This window comes from Ammospiza nelsoni, chromosome 6 (assembly GCF_027579445.1).
Source record: "Ammospiza nelsoni isolate bAmmNel1 chromosome 6, bAmmNel1.pri, whole genome shotgun sequence".
Taxonomy (NCBI): Eukaryota; Metazoa; Chordata; class Aves; order Passeriformes; family Passerellidae; genus Ammospiza; species Ammospiza nelsoni.
Genome location: NC_080638.1, coordinates 48677907 through 48700849, shown reverse-complemented (window position 1 = coordinate 48700849; position 22943 = coordinate 48677907). Strand labels below are relative to the sequence as shown.

Here is a 22943-nt window from a genome sequence, read left to right as displayed (position 1 = left end):
AAAACTGAACAAACTATTCTGGGTGTTACCTGATAATCATTGAGTAGAGCTGGACAGTGACATCTGTTGCTGATGCCCTTGTTGATGAAAACCAGCATCCTGTTGTCTTTACTTTTGCACAGCAGTGCACTGTTCACTCATTCAGAGCTTGTTCACCAAGATCCCATTCCCAGGTGCCATTCCACAGAGCTGCTCACCAGTTGTTAGATCCCAGCCTATGCTGCATTCCTGGACAGGGTTTTCTCGGGTGCAAAAACCTAACACTTGGCCTTGTAGAGTTTCCTAAGGTTCTTCTTAGGCCACGCTTCCAGCCTACCCAAGTCATCCTGCAGGGCTCTCCTTTCTCATGTGTCCACTTCCCTACTGTTGGTGTCATCAGCCATCTTCACCAGGGTGCACTTGATCCCATCTTCCAGATCACTTATGAAGACACTGAAGTGTTGTCCCCAACATCCCAGAGGACCCCGCTTGTGACAGACTGCTGGTTTGAAAAGGAGCTGCTTATCCCAACCCTGCTGCTGCCTACCAGCCAGTTCCCCACCCATCACACAGAGCACTTCCCTAGACTCCAACACACCAGATTCTCTAGGGGGAGGCTGTGGAAAACCACAGTGAGAGCCTTGGAGAAATCCAGGTAGATAATGCCTGCCACAAGCCCTACATCAGCCAAGCAGATTACTCCTTTGCCATGGAAGATGACAGAGTTTGTCAAGCATAATTTTCCCTTGGTGAATCCATGCTGTCTTCTCCAAATTATATGCTTCATCTGGCTTGACAGCCTCCAGAAGATTCATTCCACACTTTTCCCAAGGACTCAAGTAAGACTGATGTGTCTACAATTTCTTGCATCCTCTTTTAAGCCCTTCTTGTAGATGGAGGTGACCTTTGCCTTCTTCCAGTTTTCTGGGATGTCCCCTGGTCTCCAAAACTTCTCAAATATTATGGAGAGTGGCCTCACAATGACATCAGCTAGTTCTCTTAACATCCTCAGGCAGATATTGTCAGGACCCATCCATTTGTAGGGGTGAAGCAACATGGCTTGCTCTTGCAATCTTGTCTCTCAGAACTCAAAATACTGAGATCTTCTCTTAAGAAATCCATATTTAACAAATGCTTCAAGGCATACAATTTACATACAAGCGTCCAAAATCATAAAAGCAATGCTGACCACTGAATGTCTGAAAAGAACAGGCTTGGTTGCTGCTCCAAAGGTAAGAGGACATAATGGGAATGCTCTCCTGTAGCAGAGGAACATGGCTACAGGCACTGCTCTTGAGTGTGTCTACTCAGGTACGGCACACACTCCTTTTTATTAGTTTGGCTGGCCAGATGAATTTCTACTTCCTGTGCTATACTGTACCCATCTGAATGGGAGGAGGTTGACTTGTTTTTCACAGAGGGGAGAACAGAACATGGTAGGGCTATAAAGACTATAAAGAAAGGAAACAAAGTATTTCAGCTTTTAGGTTCAACAAACACATATACTCAAGTTAAAAAAACCCACATTAATATTTGTTTTCTAGTCAAATACACTCAATCAGAATATCCCTACTACTGAGCAGACAGAACCATGCCAGTATTAATACATGGGGTCTGGGAGGTGAGGGAAATTTCCCCAAAAGGGATAAGATAAACAATTGAATGTGAGGGGGAAGCTCTAAGTGTAGAGAGAGAGGCACAAATGCCACCACATCAATTTCTTGCGATGGACCAATTTCCTTAGATTTCCCATAAAAACACTCTCTCAACTCCTCTAGTTAAAGAGATCCACACTAAAGTAAGTGCCCCAAGTTTCTTGCAGTTTACATTCTTTGGATGGAAGAAGCATTACTATGTGTGCCTAAATTTGCAACATCTAATTACTACCTACTCAGCTGAAAGATACTTAGCAAGTGAAACCAGTAAGTAATGAAGCATGCAGAAAGCCTGTAGTCCACAAATATTAGTGACATTCCACACAGGAGCTAGGGATAATGTACAATGAGAATACGACTGGGAATTACTTAAATACATTATTAAAAAAACATGGTATGAATAAGATATATAATGCTGCTACTGACAGATCATGTGTGCATGCTCAGAACAACAAGAAGTCACTAAAAAAACCACTCAAAGGTAGACTGGTTACAAGATAACCAGTAAGATGATGGATAGTACAGTGTCTTAAGGCGCAGTCTCAGCTTCTGTAGATTTGGCCTTCTGAAGAATTGAATCTTTCAGTGCAGGTTTCAATCAGCAGTGAAGAGAACTGAGCTGCAGCCTGGGGCAGTGAGCAACAGCAGCGCTGGTGGCTGGGCTGCCTGACTAAAGGAACCTGCGTGACAGATTTGGTGATGAGCAGCATTTGAAGAGGGAGTAAGCAATGCCTGCTTGGTGAGAAAAGTAGATTTAGAGCACTCTATATTAAGAATGCTTAGAAGATGAATTGCCACTCTGGAAGAGCAAGGAGAGAACAAGAGTCCTAAAATATTTCTAGTGTCCAATATGAGATCCAAATCCTGCCAGAAGGCACCAGCTGCCATTTTTAAATCACATTCTGCATATGGAGATGGTGACAGTATGCACAATATCCTAGTTCTTACTTCTTAAACTTCCTCCCTCTACTATATATATATATGTAATCAAAAAGAAATGAATAAAGGAAATGTCCAGGAATATGACACATCTCTTGTCACTTCCTCTTATGAGATGGACTAGTGATTGCTGCAGCAACAAACGAGACAGCAAGACATCATTCAAAGTCACATATACACAAATTCTTCTAAAAACATAGAGTCTCTTGAAGACAGCAACTCACAAAAACCTACGATAAGTCAAAGCAAAATGAAAAGTAATGGACAAAATGTAAAACAATACAATGCAACAGCAAATTAAGAAAGAAGTTGGTCACATTTCTTTCTACCATCTTATCTGGGCCGTTACCAAAATGTACTTAAAACTGTGTCTCTGGAAATTGAATTTCATCCACATAACATGTAACACAAAGGATGCTTGTTTTAGAACAGAAAGGTAAGACTCCAAATTCATCTATCACTGTACAAGTCTTTTGGGATGCTTGTCTCCACTGAGGATAAATATGGTGGTCTACATGACGAGTCTCAATTTTAAACAGTTAATGTCTCTTGCAAGCTACTCTTTCCATAAACAACCAACTTAATATGCACTACAGGGAACCAAATTTTAATGGGAAGTGCTCACTACTGTCTAGAGAGCCAAATATTCAACAAGTAAAGAAAAAAACTCAACACTGGCATTGCTGTTTCTGAACATGTGAACATTATTTAAAATTTGCAGCTAAAATAACTATAGCAGTAAGATGTGGTATGTATTTGAAAGGTCTGTAATTTAGATATTCAGTATTTTCAGGGAGGAGTTATTTCAAATGCAATGTTCTATTTGAGAAACAATTTAAGTCTCTCTTGGGTATAACATAACAGTCTAGTATCAAGCCTTTCTGTTGTAGTATAGTGCAGCTTTCATTACTTTAGCATAGAATTCTGTCTAAAGCATGAAATTTCACTGTACATTTGTGAGACATAAAAGTATTTTTAGGCCAAGTCCACAAATGAGGCCCGAAACAGAGAATTAGATGAGCATGACCAAACTTTGAGCTAAACTGGGATTAACACAGAACTTGAGTAAATAAAGAAATCATCCAGAAAGTTTGCAGTAGCAGACACCTGTCCCTGGAGGAAGCATAAATAAAGCACCTCCCTATTTATCTTGCAGGTTCCCCAGGCACTTTCAGCTGCACAGCTCCTACCTTCCTGCAGGGAAAGAGACAACCATGTTCCCCCTGAGCAACACTGCACTCCAGCAGCAAGGTGGAGCAGCACTGAAACCTTCCAAAGCCTCCAGAGAGCCTACACCAGCTAGGTGTACACAAAGCACTCCTTGCCCACCTCAGTAAGACTGAATTCAGCACAAGCCACTCTTACTATGGCCATTTTAATTTAAAAAGTGAAACTTAAATACTTCTGCTTCCAGACTAGTTCTCTCACACCTCACTGGTCACTAATTCAAGGAACTATCACCTCTCCTAAAAAACCCAAAGGATACAGATTGTAACTATTTCAACTACAGCCCTAAAGTTGATTCATACAGCCGAGCGCTTTTGCATCTTGGCACATTTACTACTAAGTCTGTCCAAAATGAGTGAGAAAGTATTGCTAGCAAGGCAAAACAGCTCCACAGTGCCCCACAAGAACTGCTAACTTCTGAACATGAGTTTTCTCCTACAGTCAGAGACTTTTGCTCTCTGCTCCTTTACTATCCCTCATCTGCTCCTTGTGTCTTCTGTGAAAGATTCTGCAGTGAGGGCAACTCATCCACTTGCCAAAAGCTCCTTTTATTTTTGAAAGTCCTCATCAAATTTAATGGACACACTGCAGGTATAATTTAGGTTTAGAGACCTACATAATTTCAGAAAGAAAAGACAGTTCTTCTAAAACACAGCAGAAAGTTCTATTTAACTTTTCCCTACTGTTGAAGTGCAAAGATACCCAGGTACCTAAGGATGCACTTGGTGAGACTGGCAAAGACCTCCAACTCCAACCCAGAGAAACTGAGCACATTTACTCCAGAGACTCCTTAGAGAATTTGTCTACACCTAAGCATTGAGGTCCTGAAAAATCCCACTCTACATCCCACTTCCCTTTCCTGTTCAAGGGAATTTTCCTTACTGACTTTTATGAGAATGGAATCTATTAGTTTTTAGTAATATACCCAGTTATTTCACTGTCAGAGATTTTCTGTGGACAATTCCTATGGACAGGTGTACAACTCACACTACAAGAACATTTTACTTTATTACACTGCCAGTATCTGTTCCACAGCTTTGGATGCACAAAAATAGGTAAAGAAATTAAACCTTAAGGATGACACAGTGCTTTCAGACCACAGAGAACACTTTCTAACGTCATCTGGCACTTTTCCACAGGCCAAGGACAACAAACAGCCTCAAACACAGACATTTACAGTTTCTGTTTTACCACCCAAAGTCATCTAAAGATTCAAGGTACTTCTGAGCACTAGACAGCCCAGTAAAATCAGTTTTCATCATCTGAGAGAGAAACACTTCTAGCAATGGTTACTTTGCTTTCCACCAGACAAATTAGTTTCCCTGTGATCTTTTCAGATGTATAACCCATAAATTTTAAGTTGGTTGTAAAAGTCCACAGAAATGCAATTTAGCATCTTCCATCTGTACAGATTCAAACACTCTTCTAGAAAAGCAACTGTAATAGTTTTGAAATGTCCCTTCCCTTGGTTCCCTTCCTTCCTCCTCCTTATCTATACACAAACAGTTCTGATGACACAGGGATAAGTCAGTATTTAACAATTAAATTGAGCACATCAATGTTTTCACTATATCATTAACGGAGGAAATATAAACACCTGACTGTAATTATGATTGTCTGACTTAATATCAGATGTAAAATTACAAAAAACCTCCAAAAACTGTTATGTAGCCCTATTGTGAAAGAAAAATGATTTCACAGAAAATTACAAGTAAACTTTAACTTTTTCCTCTTTGTAAGGTACATTAGTAACATGAATCGAGAATAATGTCTGAGAATGCCAAAATCAAGGATATTTCTCCCAGTAGAATTAAGACTTTAATACTTTGCCTTTGATCTGAATTACACAGTATTCTTTAAATCCAAGAGCACAAAATTCCAGACTTCCGTAAATAACCTGAAGCCTGCTAGCACAAATCTGCCAACTAACAAATCCCTCTTCATCTCTCCAAAGGCTGCATTTTTAAAGGTCATTAGATGGTCAGCTCCCACACTAGATTCACAGACCATGTAAATATAACAGACAAAAGACATATAAAATCTCCATTCCCTATTTTGAGTAGCAGTGCTTCTGAAGAGTGTATCATCCCTCATGTAAATCAGAGAAACTGCATGCAGGAAATTTTCACAGGCAATAATAGCAAGATCCTAACTTTTACACTGGATAAGGCAGTGCTGAATTTGCTGTGTTTGTAGGGGTACCACTGATGTGAAAAATGGCTTAGGTAGAGCACAACACCAAAATATTCCTCTAAAGAAGAAAAAACCCCAACAAACTCAAAACAAATTTCTGCCTAAGGCCCTGTTTTGTCTGAAACATGAATGATCCCAATGGATACTCAAGGCATTGGGAAGGTCTCAGTTCATAACAAGATCAACAACTTCAGGTCAATTACATGTTCAGTGTTAAAGTTCTGCATAATTGCTGTACTAAATCTGAATATTGGCTCAAGTGCACCAAGTGAAATCCTGAATTAGATCCACCTTACTTAAAAATCTGCCCTTAAAACCAAAATGAATGCACTGTAGTGTGGAGTGTTGTAACAAACTTCCAGCTCCAGACAGCTTTGTCCTGAAGCAGAAATCCCTCCAGCTACTGCTGTGTGTGTGTCAGTACCTCAATCCCAACACTCCACACTTTCGGTTTCAAAAAGTAGATCAAGAAAATATAAACTGAACAAAAAGATAACCAAACACCTAAAGTAAATAAATACAAACATCTAAACCCAGACATACATTCAGATTAACTTTGCAAGCTTGGACTATTCCCAGAATACTGAAGTGTGACCACGTCTGCATGGGTCATTTCACTTCAGCTCTGCCTCCAGCCTGTCCTCAACGCTATGTGGGAGGTTTACACTAATCAGCTTTTTCTGAAGTTTAAATTGCAGCATCACATCAGCAGCTGTTACACAACATAAAGAAATAGGAGCTTGTGCTGATTTATGAAAGCCAACCTGGTGCTTTTTTCAAGCTTCTGAATTAGCAGATATTTTTCCCCATAAAATTATTCAACATTATCAAGTTAAATATTATAGTTAAGAATAAATACAGTGATGCATGATGTTCTAAAAAGCCAGAGTTATTTTACAGTTAGCATAAACTTACCAGCAATTAAGACCTTACAACACTGGGATACTTCTCTCAGCTTTAATTATGTGTTTGTAACTTCATTTATTGGAGAGTGAAGGCTTTTCCAAAAGGGAGAAAAAGTACACTGCTTTCCCAAGTTTGTTTTAAAGAAAATCAAATTATCCTCTCAAAGCACACACCATACAGCTCAACAGCCAAGAAAGCCAAATTCCAAATTTCTGTTCTTGGATTTTGTTACTTTGCAGCTGTAAAGCATCTGGCACTCACAGCAGCATCTGAAGGAACACCTATGGCATTTAAGCCTTTTACATTCTTTGAAAATCTTTCAGATTACAGAATTTTTCTCTTAAAGAAAAAATAGGGGGGAAAAAAACAAAATAGAGAGAAAATGGAGTTAAACATGTATCTAGTCAAAGCAATCATGTATTCACATACCAGTCTTCAGAAAGAATCAAAACATAGTGTAACTCTTGTTAATCTCATAATTGCAAGAGGCTTTTACCCATGGCTGTTAAATAATACGATCCAAATGCCTCTTCAAGATTAAGTATATAAAGTCACTGTGCAACTAAAATAGCAAGACACCAAAGGCTATGCTGCACCATTTGCATAAAGAAGAGAAAGATTATTATTGTTGCCTTAATACTGGAAGTACATTTACTAGCAGAATATAAATGCAGTCTTTGGAAATGTAATGACTGTAACTTTGAATTTTTTACTCCTGAATTTTTACTCCCAATGTGATTACATTACTTTACAACAAGCAATCTATTTGCTTTTCCCGTATAAAACATCCATTTTACAGACAGAAAAGAAGGAAAGGTATTTTTGCAGAGGGAAAAAATAAATAATCAGAGCAATGAACTGAATAATCTCAGGGCAAGAAACAGGTGCCTCATTAACATGCTATATCATATTTACATTTACTCTAAATCAGAATTTATATTGTGGCACCTAAGTAGTGCTAAATCTACCATTGGGAAATCCAATATCATCTTCACTCTCTATGGAGAACAAGGCTTACTACTTTGAAGATGCTTTCCATGTTCAGAGCCCAATCTAAATAGGTAATATTTATAGAAGGAATAGAGGTCAAGGTTCCCTGCTAGTGTTGAACTATATTTTTGGTCCCTGGGGAATAAAAAAAAGGATTTTTTCTGGAGCGAAGGAATATAAGGTAAAGTTCCACAGAAATTCACTGCTGCAGGCACAGCTAGAATTGAGGATTTTCTGGTCCCCATATCACACTGAAACATTGGATCTCAACCTCTTGCAGTAAAGACCTGTGTATAAGGTTGTTGTGCAGCTCTGCACATTTCATGTCAATGCTACTGATTCTACAGCTACTATAATAAAATTATACTGCCATTATAACAAGAGACTTACAAAATATCTATTACTTACAAAATTAGATGCAAGATTTTGTCACAAAAATACTCTAAATACTACTACTACTCCTCTACTCGCTCCACTTAGTACTTAGTCTTCTATACAAAACAAATGATAATCTGGTGTCTTACAACAATGCTCAAGACCTCAGTTAGGGGTGATGTCTGTAGGCACTCCAGAATCAGGACATTCACCCTACTACAGTCTGAGCCCAGTGAGATGCCACAAGGCTTAGCACAGGCAGGCACACAGCCAGTATTGTCCAACAGAGCCATTTCCCCGATACACCTTGGATACAGGAGGTTCTCATCTCTTCCCGAGTTATCAGATGTGCAGCCTCTCACAGCTGAAAACCCTTAGGAGGATGGAATTACCCACAGAGCTGAGCCCTTGGCAGGAAGCATCCTCAGAGGTTCCCCAGAGCTCTGCTGCAGTGCTCAATTCACAGTGCAGCCTGGAATCAGCAATAGAGCATGACCAAAATATTTGGAATTGGTTGCTGAATGGAAGAATTTTAGTTGTGAAGATTACAATTTTAGTTGTAAGAAGTATAGAGTACATAGATTATTATTCCCATCCCACCTGTAATTTCATCCAAGAATAATAGTAATGCTTGTAGCATTTGTGCAGTATCCAATCCAGCAACAGGTAGAATGAAGGAGAAAACATGGAATTTTGAAAGTCTCCAACAAAACCAAAAGAATCTGCAAATTATTTCATGTACTCCACCAAATCTGAACAATTTCAAAAACCACTGAGCTTATATAGAAACTTCTGTAGTATTTTTTAAGACACAGAAAATCTTGTATGATACTGTCAACAATCCTTTTTCAAAGTAACATCTTTATTACAGGTATAAAACCAATTTGCACATGTATCTAAGGAGCAACTGGTGAAACACTGAGTAAAAAGAACTTCACAAGTAGTTATTTAGCAGAGACTTAATCATTCTTTAGCCAGTCTGCATTTTTTTCTTTAAAGCAAATTAGAGTCGAGAGTGCAAAGTCTGTATCGTCACTGCTCCCAGTTGTAAGCACTCCTTTCAACCCAAGCAATTTGAGGTTTTGCTACGTCCTAGACCACATGAAATATATTGACTATTTTGACTTTCAAAACCCCCTAAGACAACAGAAAAATAAACTGAGTTGGGTGACCAGGCTTGGTGCTGTTCAGAAGATAACAGTGAACCAAGTTGACTAATTTCCCATTACCAGTCTGCTGTCTTGCAGAGAAAGCAGCCCAGCTCCAACCTTTAATTACCTAAGTAGTACTTACTAAACTTAGTTGCCCTAAATATCCACAGATTAAAGCAGTTCTGGAGATGATCCCAGATAGTCTTTCCAAGTAAGAACTCCCCCATCACGTGCTATTACTAAACAATCCTGTACAACCAAATAACTATAGTAAACACACGGTATTGAAAAACACAATTGATTAACTGACTACCTTCAAATTTGCAGTACATATTCTGCACTCAAAAGTCAATTGGCCTAAAAACCCTCCCTTCACGCTCCATGAAATATAAAAAATTAGTTTTCAAAGAGCTTTGAGTCAGGCACAAGCACAGGTTTGTTCACACACGAGAAAATACTGCTGACCATTTTCTTTCCCTTTTCAGCCTGTAAGCAGCAAGAGGTCCTCATTTTAGGTAGGGCAACAGTGTTGGCTTTTCACACAGTCCCTCACACAGTGGTCTCAAAAAGCATTCCCCAGTGGTAGAAACATCACCAGAGCAGAGACCTGCAACCCCCCTAGCCGTAACTTTTTATCTCCATTCTCTGTGGAGAGCAGTTGGCCCAAAGATGGGTCAGCCAGGAATACACTCACCCTCTTCTATGGAGCAGCTAGGAAGACCTATACATTCCAAGACTTCTTCTCCCTCTATGTGGAAGACATGAAGTGCTCTGTAGTGCAGCACTGAGCTACCAGTTTTAACTAGTTGTGAAGTTCTAATGCTTTACTTTCTGTGAGAAGTTGCATCTTTCATTTTAATAAGCACAATAAAAGAGTCAAATCATGAGCTGACCAGGAAGGAGTGCTGATGGTGGCATGGAGCTCCAAGCTCAATGAACTTAACATGGCTACAATTTATGATTATGTGGGGGAGAAATGGAGCTTAGCTACTGACCTTCTCCTCAGACTTAGCCAAAGTCACTTTGCCTTGTTTCAGTCTTCTTTTCCTTGTTCATTTTCATCAGGCACTCTTGGGGCCTACCACTGCATCTCATAACAAGGACAGACAACACTGTAGCTCTACAGGGACCTCCCACCCTCAACTAGCAAAACATCACTGAAACAGGACTAATTAATATGCTAGCTTTGACTTCTTCTCTGTCTAGCCAGTCCTGGCAGGCCAATTTCTCAGAGCACCACAGTAGTCATGGCTCCTCAAGTGAGATTCAAGAAAGGAGAGATTGATTATATTCCAGATAAGTTTCTTTCACCTTCTGCTTTGAAAGCATCTGCATAAAAATAACCAAAAAAAAAAAAGGTAAATGGACACTGGAAACATCTCAGAGTATCTGTGCAGGTAAAGGAAGCAGACAAAGGATAGCAGCAACAGAGAAGAGCAAGGCTGGCAATAGGCTACAGAAGGCAAGGAAAAGCCTTACAATTTTAGGCAACAGCATCCAAAGACCCTATGGAGGGGTTTAAAAACACATTACATAATCAAGTAAAGAATGTAACCTTTACAAATGCATGAAAAGGGACAAAGTTCTTATGAAAGAACTAAACCAGAAATATCATCCCACCATTTAAATCTTTAGGGCAGAGCCTCAGCTGCTGTAAACTGTTGTGGTTGTACTGATGGGAGAGTTAAGGGAGCACAGACATTCTCCCTGAGGCTCCAAGCAGCTGCCTCTCTCAGAGAGTCAGGTTTGTTCTAGGAGCTCACAAAACTCAAAGCACAAGCTGATTCACAGTAAATGGGGGGAGTGGGTAATAAATCTATTCTCCACATTTCAGTCAATTTAAACGTCTAAACATAAATTTCATTCAAAAAGTCCATTCCAGAAGCTTAAATGTTTCCCACCATCTGTGAATATCTTACAGCTTGCTATTAAAAGGTTTAAATACCTTTGAATAGCAATAGATTCAAATCACATTGCCCTCAACTCACTAAACAACTGAATGCATCACATGCAGGGGAAAAGTAATTAATCAGGTTTAGGCAATCTCTGAGAGTTTTCCAACAAGCATGTATGGAAACTGAACAGGCAAAATCTAAATTATCCTCTTCTTGCTTGCAGGAAAGCACATTTACCACTGTTCCTCAATATGGGTAGATAGTGTCACCCTCAGCACTGTTAATGTAGCACCTGTTATTAACATTAAACTATTAATCTCATGTTGAAACATAAAGAAACAATTGGCTGACAACATACACATGGAAACCTGCATTCCATCTGAAGTGTTGGCTCTGCTGTACTTCAACTTCCAGTAGAACTCCAGCAGGAGATCTGACTCAGTTTCTACGCTTACGACAATTTCTACTAGCAGGTCTTCAATGTCTGTCAACTTCAAAGAATAAAGAAAACCACTACTCTTTACTGCCTGAAAGTCTTGCCTCCTTGATGCCAGCTGAATTGTCAGCAGGTTCATAGGGTATTTTCACGCTACTGGGTGGGTAACCACATCTATTTTGTAAAATGTCATTGGCATAAAGAATACAGAACTAAATACAGATGATAAAATTTTGTAATTTCACAAAAAACCAGTTATAAAGGTTCTTATCAGAAATATTAGCAGAACAAAGTTTAAAACTAATTTACTGTAATTTCTTGCCCAACCAAAATCAAACCTCTCCCTAAATTTTGATTTTTCACTCTATTTTATCACTTTCTCTGCTTCCTACTTCCCAGGGCCTACCTCTTTGCCTTGCAATTCCCAAGATTCTCCCGTGGTTCACCATCCAAATTCAGTCTCCCTTCATTCACATGTCTCTTTCATCTATCCTCCAACTCCAAAATGCCCAACAGGATAATCTCAGTCTTTCTACCACAGAGTTACAACCTCCAGATTTCTCTATCCCTCTTGCAGCTTCTGGTGACAATCTCCTCTCTCCAGGTGCTTTTCACACTCTGCTTCCCTGCATCTCAATTCTGCACTTGTAGAGTTTTGTCTGAATCCTCCTTGGACACTGGTGGTCCAAGTGAGACTGGTGAAGCACCGATTGCAGAGAGATGTAGAAAGGAATCCAGAGTTTTAGCATCTGTCAAGCAGCCCAGAATCCCATAAAGACTGTGCTAGGCAGCCCCTACAGTGTGGATTAATGCTCACAGGCTGATTTACAAGGCCTTCTCAACCCACTTCCTACAACAGCAAGGTCAGCTCTGGGAGCAGCTGCACACCACATGAGGCAGGACAGCAGCGCTTTCAGTCTCAGCTGCCACACAAGGTGACACAGAAATCAAAACGGCCATGGACAAGGACAGGTACACTTAAACACAGCTTTTATACCAACAGCACCATTTGCTAAGTAGGAAGTGGAGCAAAAATCTGTTGTCACCTTATTGCAGGGGCTCCATACTGTTGTCTCCTTATCACAAAAGCTCCATACCTTCTTGGTGTTTCTGCTGGGCAGCTCCTCAGAGCAATGCCTCTTTCTGCTTCACCAAGCAGGCACTGACTCCAGTTCCCTTCTCACCCAGCCACCCCACTCTTTTATAGCATCTTCTTCTTATTGCTCACAGCTGTGGCCTGGTAAAGTCAGGCCTGTTCCTACTCTTTGATAATTGACCCAGCTGCAACTCCTTAGGGGTAAGATTACTTTTTACACTATCTTTATTTTCTTATATTCTATCCCCCTACACATATCTATAAAATGGTCCAACTCCCCAGTCACACCAGAGAACATACCCAGATACACACACATTATCCCCCACTAAAGGTGAGTCAGTCAGCAATACCATGGAGAGCTGCATGTCCAAGTCTTATTAACTTTGATTTTGAAATCCCTAATTCAGGATTTCAAATATGCCCTGAGTGAAATATAATTTATTTGATTTGCACATTACAGAACATCTCAGGTTGGATGGAACTTCAGGAGGTCCAAATATCATTTTTCCAGGAGCCTAAATCAAAACTGAGGTATCTGGATTTGATTCTGTCATGCATTTCCTCTTTGACCTCAGGCCAATAATTTACACAGCTGCTCTCTGCCTGAGTTGTCTGCAGTTACAGAAAAAGAAGTGTTGCACTATTACTAGGAATGCCTAGGTAATGGTAATATGGTTTGAAATATAGGCAAATCAGATATCTAAATATTAGAGCTGGGCTAATACAGGGAACTTGAGATCTTAGTCTAGCACTCCAGAGCATTCAGCCTGGATGTTTCAAGTATGAACCTGTGTTCACAGACATTACATTTAGTTCTGAAGTGGCTATATTTTAAAAATTTGGATTTTTGTTTCAGGCCTGCTTCTTGGTTCCAAAGCAAAGACTTAGCTTGTAAAAGTCTTTATCCACAATATGCTTCAACTGGACCCAAGCCAACTGTAAATTAATCTGAGTCACATGAAATAAAGATTATATTAAGTTGTATTTTTACTAGCTTTAAGAATATACAGTAACATAAGAAAATACTATTTAATATGTTTTATTTGCCTTTGTTTACTACATCTCAACATGGCATTTTAGTCAGACCTTAATTTACTGTGTGTTAAACTGCTTCTAGCAAACTTGACACCTAAACCTGGCAAAATGGATAAATTACCCTGGAGTTCGTTTTTGGTTCTCAGCTCTCCAGGGGATGCTGCTGGCAGGTTGAGTCAAAGCACAGAGAAATGTTTGTCTTGTTTCTTTCTAGTATTTTGGATGCCAATTTTAATACACTGCTAGAAAATGAACAGCTCAGAGAGAAGGATGATTATTTTTCAAAATTTACGTTTAATCAAAGCACGTTTCGTACACCGGTTCCCAAAAAAAAAAAAAAAAAACAAAAAACACCAGAAACAAACAAAACAATAAACAAACAAACCAAAAAAAACCCAACACAAATAAAAACCCCACCACTTTTCCCAACTAACTTCAATTACACCTACCTGCATAACCATTTAATACTCAAACACCCAAAGGCCATGCAAAGAAGTTCAATCTCAACCTAGGTGCGAATTCTGATTTAGGAGACTTGGCAGTCACAGCAGAAAAACTTGTGATAACATGTTTGTCATTTGCCATCAACTACCCATCTAAAAGTGGTTTTAAATTGTCACACTATTTTCCCCAGAATCAGAAGCCATACAAATGAGATCACAATCAATGAAGTTTACCACTCAGCACCTACAGGGACAAGAGGGAGTCTGGAATCGCTGGGTGAGGGGGAATAACCCAAAGCAGACCCAAAACAAATAAAACCCCACCAGCATATGACAAGTAGCTACAGAAATAAGCTACGTGCCAGCTAATTAGTAAGTCTCGCTAACACAAATAAATACACATTCACAGGACATTGCACCTATATGTTCTGTGAATACTGTATGTATGAAGCAACTAAGAAATTGTTTCTTAAACCTTTCTTCATATACATTTCCTTTTAGACCAACATGAAAATAGAATGTTTATGGCTGATAATTTCCTGGTCTTTGAGGGCATAACACACTGGAGTAACAAAATATTTTAAATCCATATGCATGCACTATCAATAAATCTGTCATATTACAATAGTTGCACATATTCTATGTATCAAGGCAGAGAGGAAGTCTGACTAATATGCCCATGGGAAATATTTGCAAATAACAGAACACAATAATTGTCTCTCAATGAGAGACATGAGACCATGTCTCAATCTCAATGAGACCGTGGTCTTTCTGTGCTAGGTATTGTATGAATGCATAAGAGCACATGCAGGTCATGCTGAGCTTACCAATTCAGGCTGTTTGTGAAACTAAGGTTTACAATGAGATTATTAATACCACATCCTTAAAAGTGGTGGTCTGAGACATTCACCCCTCCTACAAAATGGAAGTTTGATCTAGGGAAGATCATGAGCTCATTGTTTAAAAGAAATACATATTATCACATCATTTAAAGAAACTATATCAGCACAAAATTATATATTCCACCAGTCTTTATTACTCTAAGTTTATGATCTTATAGATTAAGGAAAAAAAGAATAGATCAATCCAGCATGTTAAGAATTATGCACTTATAAGCTCTGTGTTTGTTAAATACAACTTATGGAAATCAATAGTTCCTATAGTGTCTTTACCACAAGTGTACAAGAAATAATGTTTTCTGCCCCTTTGTAAAATTGCTTGGAAGAATCAGTCCTGTCTTCTCCAGTCATCATTGATTTTTGTAGAAAAAAATAACAGGCCCTTGTTCTCTCTATGGTACGCTAACAAAACTGTCTAAGATTTCTACAGTTTCTCTACAATGCATGACATCTTATATGAGTCCCCAAGGTTATAACTAACTGTGTAAAATATACACAGACCTAATGACTTTGATCCTGACTCAGAACTCACACACATGCTGCTGGGAAACACACTTTACTGTAAAGAACTGATACTTTCTCTCTCACTGCAGGTACACAAAGCACTGCTACAACGTGCATTTTAATGCTAAACTAAAAATGGAGCATGGCTCAGGAAGAAATGTCTTTCCCCCAGTCGACAATTCATCTTTACCCACTAACAGCAATGGAAGGAGCACACTTGAACCAAACTGCCACCTACTTAAAATCACTGTATCTCATGAACATGGTTGACAAACCACAGGCAGGAAAATCCCACTGCCTTTCTGTTTCAAGGCCACTCCCTAACTAGTGCCAGAAGACAATGGAAATATATTCCCATTTCTAATTCACAGGGGAAAAAAATTCTACCCATACACAGGGATTACTTGAAAATATTCACAAGAGCAAAGAGTCTGGATCAGTTTTTTAGCAGCCTGACATGCCCCAGTGGAGGCACGTGGTATCATGACACCCAGTCACCCCACCTTGTATGCCCTGGAAACGTTACTTGGCGTTGCGGAGGACATGGAGTCATGGGAACATTCTGAAACAAGAGGCAAGCCATTGGAGCAGAGAAGCTACAAATCAGACTTTCTGGGCAGATGGCACTGCAAGCTAGCAAGTTGATGGCAGATGGAAGCGAGAGCTTGGATACGGCAAAAAAATCGGTTGCAAACTAATGAGGTCTGTTAAGATGCTAGAGACAACTACTCCTCTTTTCTGATCCCTCTGCTTCAAGTGAGGGTCAGGTCAACTCCTCCTCCCACAGAAATCTACCCAGAGCCATGAGGAAAAGGTAGCTTGGTTTCCTTCCAAGAGGAAGCCATCCAGAGAGTTACTCAATACCAACTAAATATACGACTTATAATTTAAAAATCCCAGGTTTTCATGAAATTTCTGAAGTCCAGAGCCTTCTACATACAATCTATAAGCCCTGTAGCCTCCAGGACAATATAAAGACCAGTATCTTACCAAAGCAGAGAAGCTTTCAACAACGGGCAAGTTTAAAGCCAGGTATGATCTTCAATAGAAAAATGCTACAGAACATGTTAACTGTGGTGAGGATTTGGTTTCGGTCCAGACTAGAACCAAGGTTGGCTTGGTGCTCCCAAGGCTCCACCTCCTTCCTGCAGATGACCTACAGTTCCTTTGCTGCTATGGGATAGAGGCAATCTATAACTCTTCATGACTGCAGAATACTACTATCAGAAAAAACATGGAACACCTCTTAAGATGTTCATGATTATAATTTCTGATGCAAAACCCCCAACTTTTCCTCTCCAGTCACATACAGGCACATACATGTATTTCCTTGTCCTCTTTCAGACTCCTCTGGTTCTTTTTTAAAGCAGCATTGTTGAGACTTTAGCATTTTTCCTCTTCTGATACAATTCCCCAGCAACATTATCAATCTTTGCGGAAGAACACATTACAAAATTATCTACTTCAGCAATGAGACTAACCTAAAACAGTGTAGACTATGTGAGCTTCTAGAAGATAGCAGCTCTCACAAGCTTCTACCATTACTTGTAGAATCTTAGAGTTTTTAACCCAAGATATATTACAAAGGGTGAGGCTTTTCTTGCCAGTGTTGTGAAGTGCAGGGATCTCACGGTGTTATAAACTTCTACAGCTGCCTTTTCTAACAATTGAGGGTTTTTTTTTCCACTTATACATTAAGCAAGAAAATCAAGTGAAGTGGTAAATGTATTAACTCCATTGAAAGCCTTTGGAAAAAGGAGGGTAAAGCTGAAGACTTGTGTGGGAAGCTAATGGAAAGGGAGTACAGCAATAGCACGAGGGATTAAAAGGCTCTCAGCAAGAACCTGCATTTCTCAAGGTACTATGAAATTCTTGTATCCTAAACACACACAACATCCACACAACAAAAGAAAACTGCTCTATACCATAGACACAGACATGCACTTGTACAGCCCCTCGTGCTCAGAGCAGACACAGAAATGACATAGGTGAGAGTAAGTACATCTCATAAAGGAGCCCACAGGAAACCGGGTATTCATATTCCAACTGAAAATCAACACTCTCACCCATCTTCTATGCAATCTCCATCAAGTCTCTTGACCTTTCCTGGGACTTCTCTCTCTGTATCCATGTGATTACACAAGCTACATTCCCACAGAGATGAGCTCTATTACTGGCTCCTTTCTGATAGGTGTTCCATCATTGCTCCCTTCTCATTACATGACAAATCTCAATCCCTGGCTACCAGACAAGAATGAAAAAAATAAATAGAAAAATAGCAAGTCAACATCCCGTACACTAAAAAACAAAACAACAAAAAACAAAGCCAAAAAAGAACACTACCCCAAGTCTACAGAAGTTGTTACAGAGCAATGACAATAATGGGTTCTCACGGACCCACTCCTGACCACAAACACCAACTTCAGCTATTTTCAGATGTTCCCTTTATTTGCAGCTTACATCTAGTCACTCCTACAGCATCTTAATTCCCCCTTCAGCTGCAGAAGATACACAATGATAAGCAGTACATAACTGCAGAATAACAGGAAATGATTAAAAATGCTACAACTGCAATCCTGTGACAGATTTGATCTGTAAATCTGTGTTCTAACTGAAGAAACACTTTTTAAAAGAAAGGCTACTACCGACTAGAAATTATTAATTTAATGCAAGTCTTGTGATTTTTTTTCTTAAACTTCAGCATCCTGAGGCATATTTGGGCCTCCCCCGTGTCCATCTCTTGTGGTTACAGAGAAAAGTACACCTCAGAGACCTGAATTTCAGAAAGCACATCAAAATCAGCCAGCTGTATTTATCTATTCCAATTGTTCTTAAACTAATCTTATGGCTTTAGAAGAATGGAGGAAGCTCAACTATTTGTTTTAAACATGTGCAGAAGTCAGTATTGCTTCTGGAACTCCAACTCACATGCAAGCAGGTTTTTGCCTCGGTCGTTTTATCATATAATTGTGAAAAAGTTCTCATTCATGCTAAATGGAAGTCTCCACCAGAACTTTCACAGGTATCTTTCTGATCTGGCTTCTATAATTTTGTGGCCTTAATTGCCTTGACTCCAAGTGTGCTGACAAGTATGTGCTCAGACATGATCACATTGATGAATCCACACATATGGAGGAAAATGAAAGAGGAGTGGGAAAGAATAGTATTTTTGACTATTCATCAAGAATCAGTATGTGTGATACAAAGGTCCTTTTTGTATTATTTCTTGTTTGTTAACAACTTTGCCAGACAAATCAAGATCATCATAACTTTGCAGATGCAGAACATGGCAAACTGACCCACAAAGTTCTTAACAAGAGAATGGGGAAGCCCTTGGACATCAAGAGGATACAGTTAAAACTTTGGGACCCACACACTTTGAGCTATGCTCTTCCATTCCTCTCTCAGGTGTGTATGAGCTCACTAGTGACCCCCAGTCCATAGAACTGGCACCTCAGTATCACAACAAACACGTGAGAGAGGGCAGGAACACTGCTCCAAACTCTCCTAGTGCCTGGGGCTGACAGCATCCCAGAACTCATGCTGGCGAGAAGGAGCACACTCCGCTGCCACCACAGAGTTTATCAAAGAGTCACATTAAAAAAAAAAAATCTGAACTTTAAATTAACTTGGCTAGTGCCATTGGCAAAATGTCTCATCTCCCACACACCATAAACCACAGAGAGGCAAGGAGAGAGAGAAAGGAAATACACACTGGAAAGACAGATGGGAAGATGAAAGCATTGTGGACTAACACTGATACTAAAATGCATCATCCATTCCTGCCCTCAATCAATTCTCTTTGCTTGGCCAAGATAGACATCCTGAAGTAAAATGGATTCCAGGGTTTCCATATTACTTACCTCATCAATTCCCTCCACACAACATAAATTCCTATTCTGAATACACAGTTTATCACTAAACTAGCAAACCACGATTAACAGTGTAACAGAAATGAACATAAATCACTGAGCTCAGATGTCATCTAAAACACTGCATATTTAGCTACCCATAGTTTCAAGAGGAGCACACTCTCATGACTTGTGCAATATACATACATCAGCTGGACAGAAATGAATAATCACCGAAGGAACAAAGCTACAGAAATTGAATTGTGGGCACACTAGTCTCACAATGACCCTAAACATGCCTTTATCTGAACATTACCTTTTGCATTTGATACATAAAATCATGTCATTACGTAACACAATAAACCCCATTTCTACACAGAACAGTCCTGATTTTTGGGGTTTTTTAAGTTTAACACTGATGTTTACACATCACCACAGCTTGGTCATGACAAAACTACCCAATACATCTCAAGAGCTTATAGGACACTGCAATGTCTTCCCATTTTACCTGGCTCTGTACAGTTCTTCTCTTCATGCGTCCCATTAGGTGATGCCATCAACCTTCTATTCCTCCATATTCCTGATATAATGCTTCTGTCGGCAACAGCTGATTCTTGGCCTATATTAAATAAGAAGACATTATGCCCACTAGCATCAATTTTTTCCTGCATCATCCCAGCTGGACTACAGGTGCCACGAACAAGGAGCATGGACAGACCACCAGAATGCAAATGGGGCAAAATCCAAGGTGCGACTGGAGCACATGCCAACAGACACGTGCTCCTAGCTCCAAAGGGTGCAGCTGGGTGCCATATCAGAGCTGTTGGCATGTTCTGGCTATCAGAGCTACCAGAACACTTGGCTGTGACCCACAGCAGGAAAATATTCTGCAGCAAGCAAATGCTGAAGCCTGTACCTGTGAAAGTCAACACTTGCAGCTCCTATAGATGAAACCAGCCCAGCTATGCTGACATGAGCAAAAATCACACTTCCATTTAGTCATCTGTACTTGCACATATTACATTACTGCTTTCATGAAAAAATAAAAATGCATATGGATATGTTCCAGTTACATTTTAGTTTGTTCTGAAGTTTTCAGTCTTGGCTATGCTTAATAATATCAAACCATTCCTAATTCGTCAAAGAAAATGGAAATCACAGTGAATTCTCATAAGACTTTAAAAAAATAAAAACTTTTTTAGAAATCAATGGAGCTTTTACCATAATGCATATTCCAGAAGCATTCTCAACAGAACCTGTTAGATAGAGTACAGGAGCACTTAGGAGATCATGTGCCATATGCAATTATAATAACCAAAGAAAGAATAGAACCCCTTAATTAAACCACTTCCACCTCAATCTTATCCATTTCAAATGAACATATTGTAATAACAAAAATTCTTCCTTGGCCAATTTTAGAGTTTATACTGTCATCATGTAATGCCTGTGTTTTCTTAGTGACTCCTGAAAAAATGAAATCTAGTTCGGAAGTTAGTTTTTCCAGAATTAAATATTCTGAGCCACAATTGTAAGAAACATAGACAACAGATGGTCAGTGTTTATGGATAATATGTACTGTAAATTAGCCAGCTGAAAAAAAACCCCTACCTGATACAGCATACTATCAAAAATTAGGTTATGAGGGATTTAGTTGATAACCCAGAAGATTAAAAACTTTCATTAGTCATGACATTTTTCATGAAAACCTAAAAAAGTTTTGGAAAACAACAACTACAACAAAAAACATCCCTCAAGCTATGCAAACATATTCATACCCCCATTACTTGTTTCCAAGTTGAAAGTTTTAAGATGAGCAATATGCTAATATGGTTTAAGACACCGAATTCTTATATGGATGGCTTGTTGCCATCCTAGATACAGCTCAAACAAGCCAGGCAATAATTTGAGCACAAGAGCATTACAAACTATGACAAGTTCCAGCAGATTTTTCTTCCCTAAAGCACATACTTGAACTTCAGCTTTAATTTCAGCAGATGACCCATCCTAACTGTGCTGAAATCTGAGTTTCTTAAATGTAGATGCTCAGTGATGGGCTTAGTCGATTTTATTCCTAAATCTTCGAGGACTTTGGCAGCCCTACCTAGAGACCCAAGTGCTGTCCCAGCAACCTTACACTTTGTATTTGAGGGATGCAAAGCATATTGGAGGATGAGGGCCTGAAGCTGCATACTTACAGCCCAAACTGTGCCAGCAGGCAGAGGAGCAAATGGGAATGATACGGTTAATCATAAATGCATCAGTTTACCAATACAGCACATGCACAAATGATGCAAAAGACTCTGTTACAATACTCCCTCTATAAAACCTAAGATTAGCACCATTCCCAGCCTAAAATGCAGAATTTTCTGTCAAACCTATACCGTAACGGGGGGACAGGTGTCGGGGGTGCGTGTGAGATTGAGAAAAGAAGCAGCTATAGCTGATGATGGAGGTTTGCAACCTGAAGACAAAACCAAATCAGCCCGAAGTTGCAGAGGGAGCCACAGGCGGCTGGAGAGAACTCCACTCAGATGCAGCGGCAGGGGGGAAACTCCTGCAGGGCCGCTCGCAGGCACAGCGCTGCCCCGCGATGCCCGGGCAGTGCCCGAGCCGAGGGGCGCGGCCCCGGGGAGCCCCGGACGAGCAGGGGCCAGCGCCGCGGCTTCCCCCTCACCCGGGCAGCGGCCGCGCATCCTCCCGGCGCGGGGCTTTCTCCGGAGGAACCCGCGCTGCTCCCCCGCCTGCCCGCCCGCCGGGGCATTTCCACTGGGAGCCCCCAAGCGGGAACAGCCACCGCCGCCTGACCCCGCCGAGCCCCGGGGCGGCTGCAGCCTGCCGGGGTGCGCCGGTCCCGCCGCCGCCGCCACTCACCCGCTCTGGAGAGCAGGCTGGACATGCACCAGGCGAAGAACAGGATGGCGCAGATGAAGCCCAGCTGCTGCAGCAGCATCTCCCGCCTCCTGCGAACTTTCCTCAGCATAAGCAGCATGGTCTTCGGAGGGGCGAGCGGCGTCTCCTCCAGCTCCATCGGAGCGAGCGCGGGCGCCGAGGGGGCGGCCAGTGGGTCGGTGGGGAAGCGGGGCTCACTCCCGGCGGCTTCCCGCGGACGGCTCCATTTCGGTCGGGCTGCAGCGCGAAGATAAGCCGATGCCCAGGGCCTCAGGTCGGCAGCGGCGCAGCGGAGGGAAAGGCAGGTGGCGGCGGGCGGGGAGGCGGCAGCGGCAGCAGCCCGGAGCGGGGGGGAGGCGCCGCGCTCAGGGGCCGGGCCGAGCCCCGCGCCCCATGGCCGGCGGCGGAGGAAGCGGCGCGGCGGCGCCCCGCGCTCCTCGGGCACCGGCCGCCCCACAGCGCGCCGCGGGCTGCGACTCA

General features: G+C 40.9%; 1 protein-coding gene across 1 annotated transcript in view; it reads right to left on the bottom strand.

Annotated features, from left to right (window-relative positions):
- The window catches only part of LOC132074867 (ras and Rab interactor 3-like), a 153062-nt gene extending 130460 nt beyond the window's left edge, over positions 1 to 22602 (bottom strand). Inside the window, exons 1-2 of the mRNA XM_059474905.1 lie at positions 22446 to 22602; positions 20083 to 20193 (exon numbers count right to left, since the gene is read on the bottom strand). Coding sequence (XP_059330888.1) covers positions 20083 to 20193; positions 22446 to 22602 — 268 coding nt within the window. The remainder of the gene's footprint in view (positions 1 to 20082; positions 20194 to 22445) is intronic.
- Between the last annotated feature and the right edge of the window lie 341 nt (positions 22603 to 22943).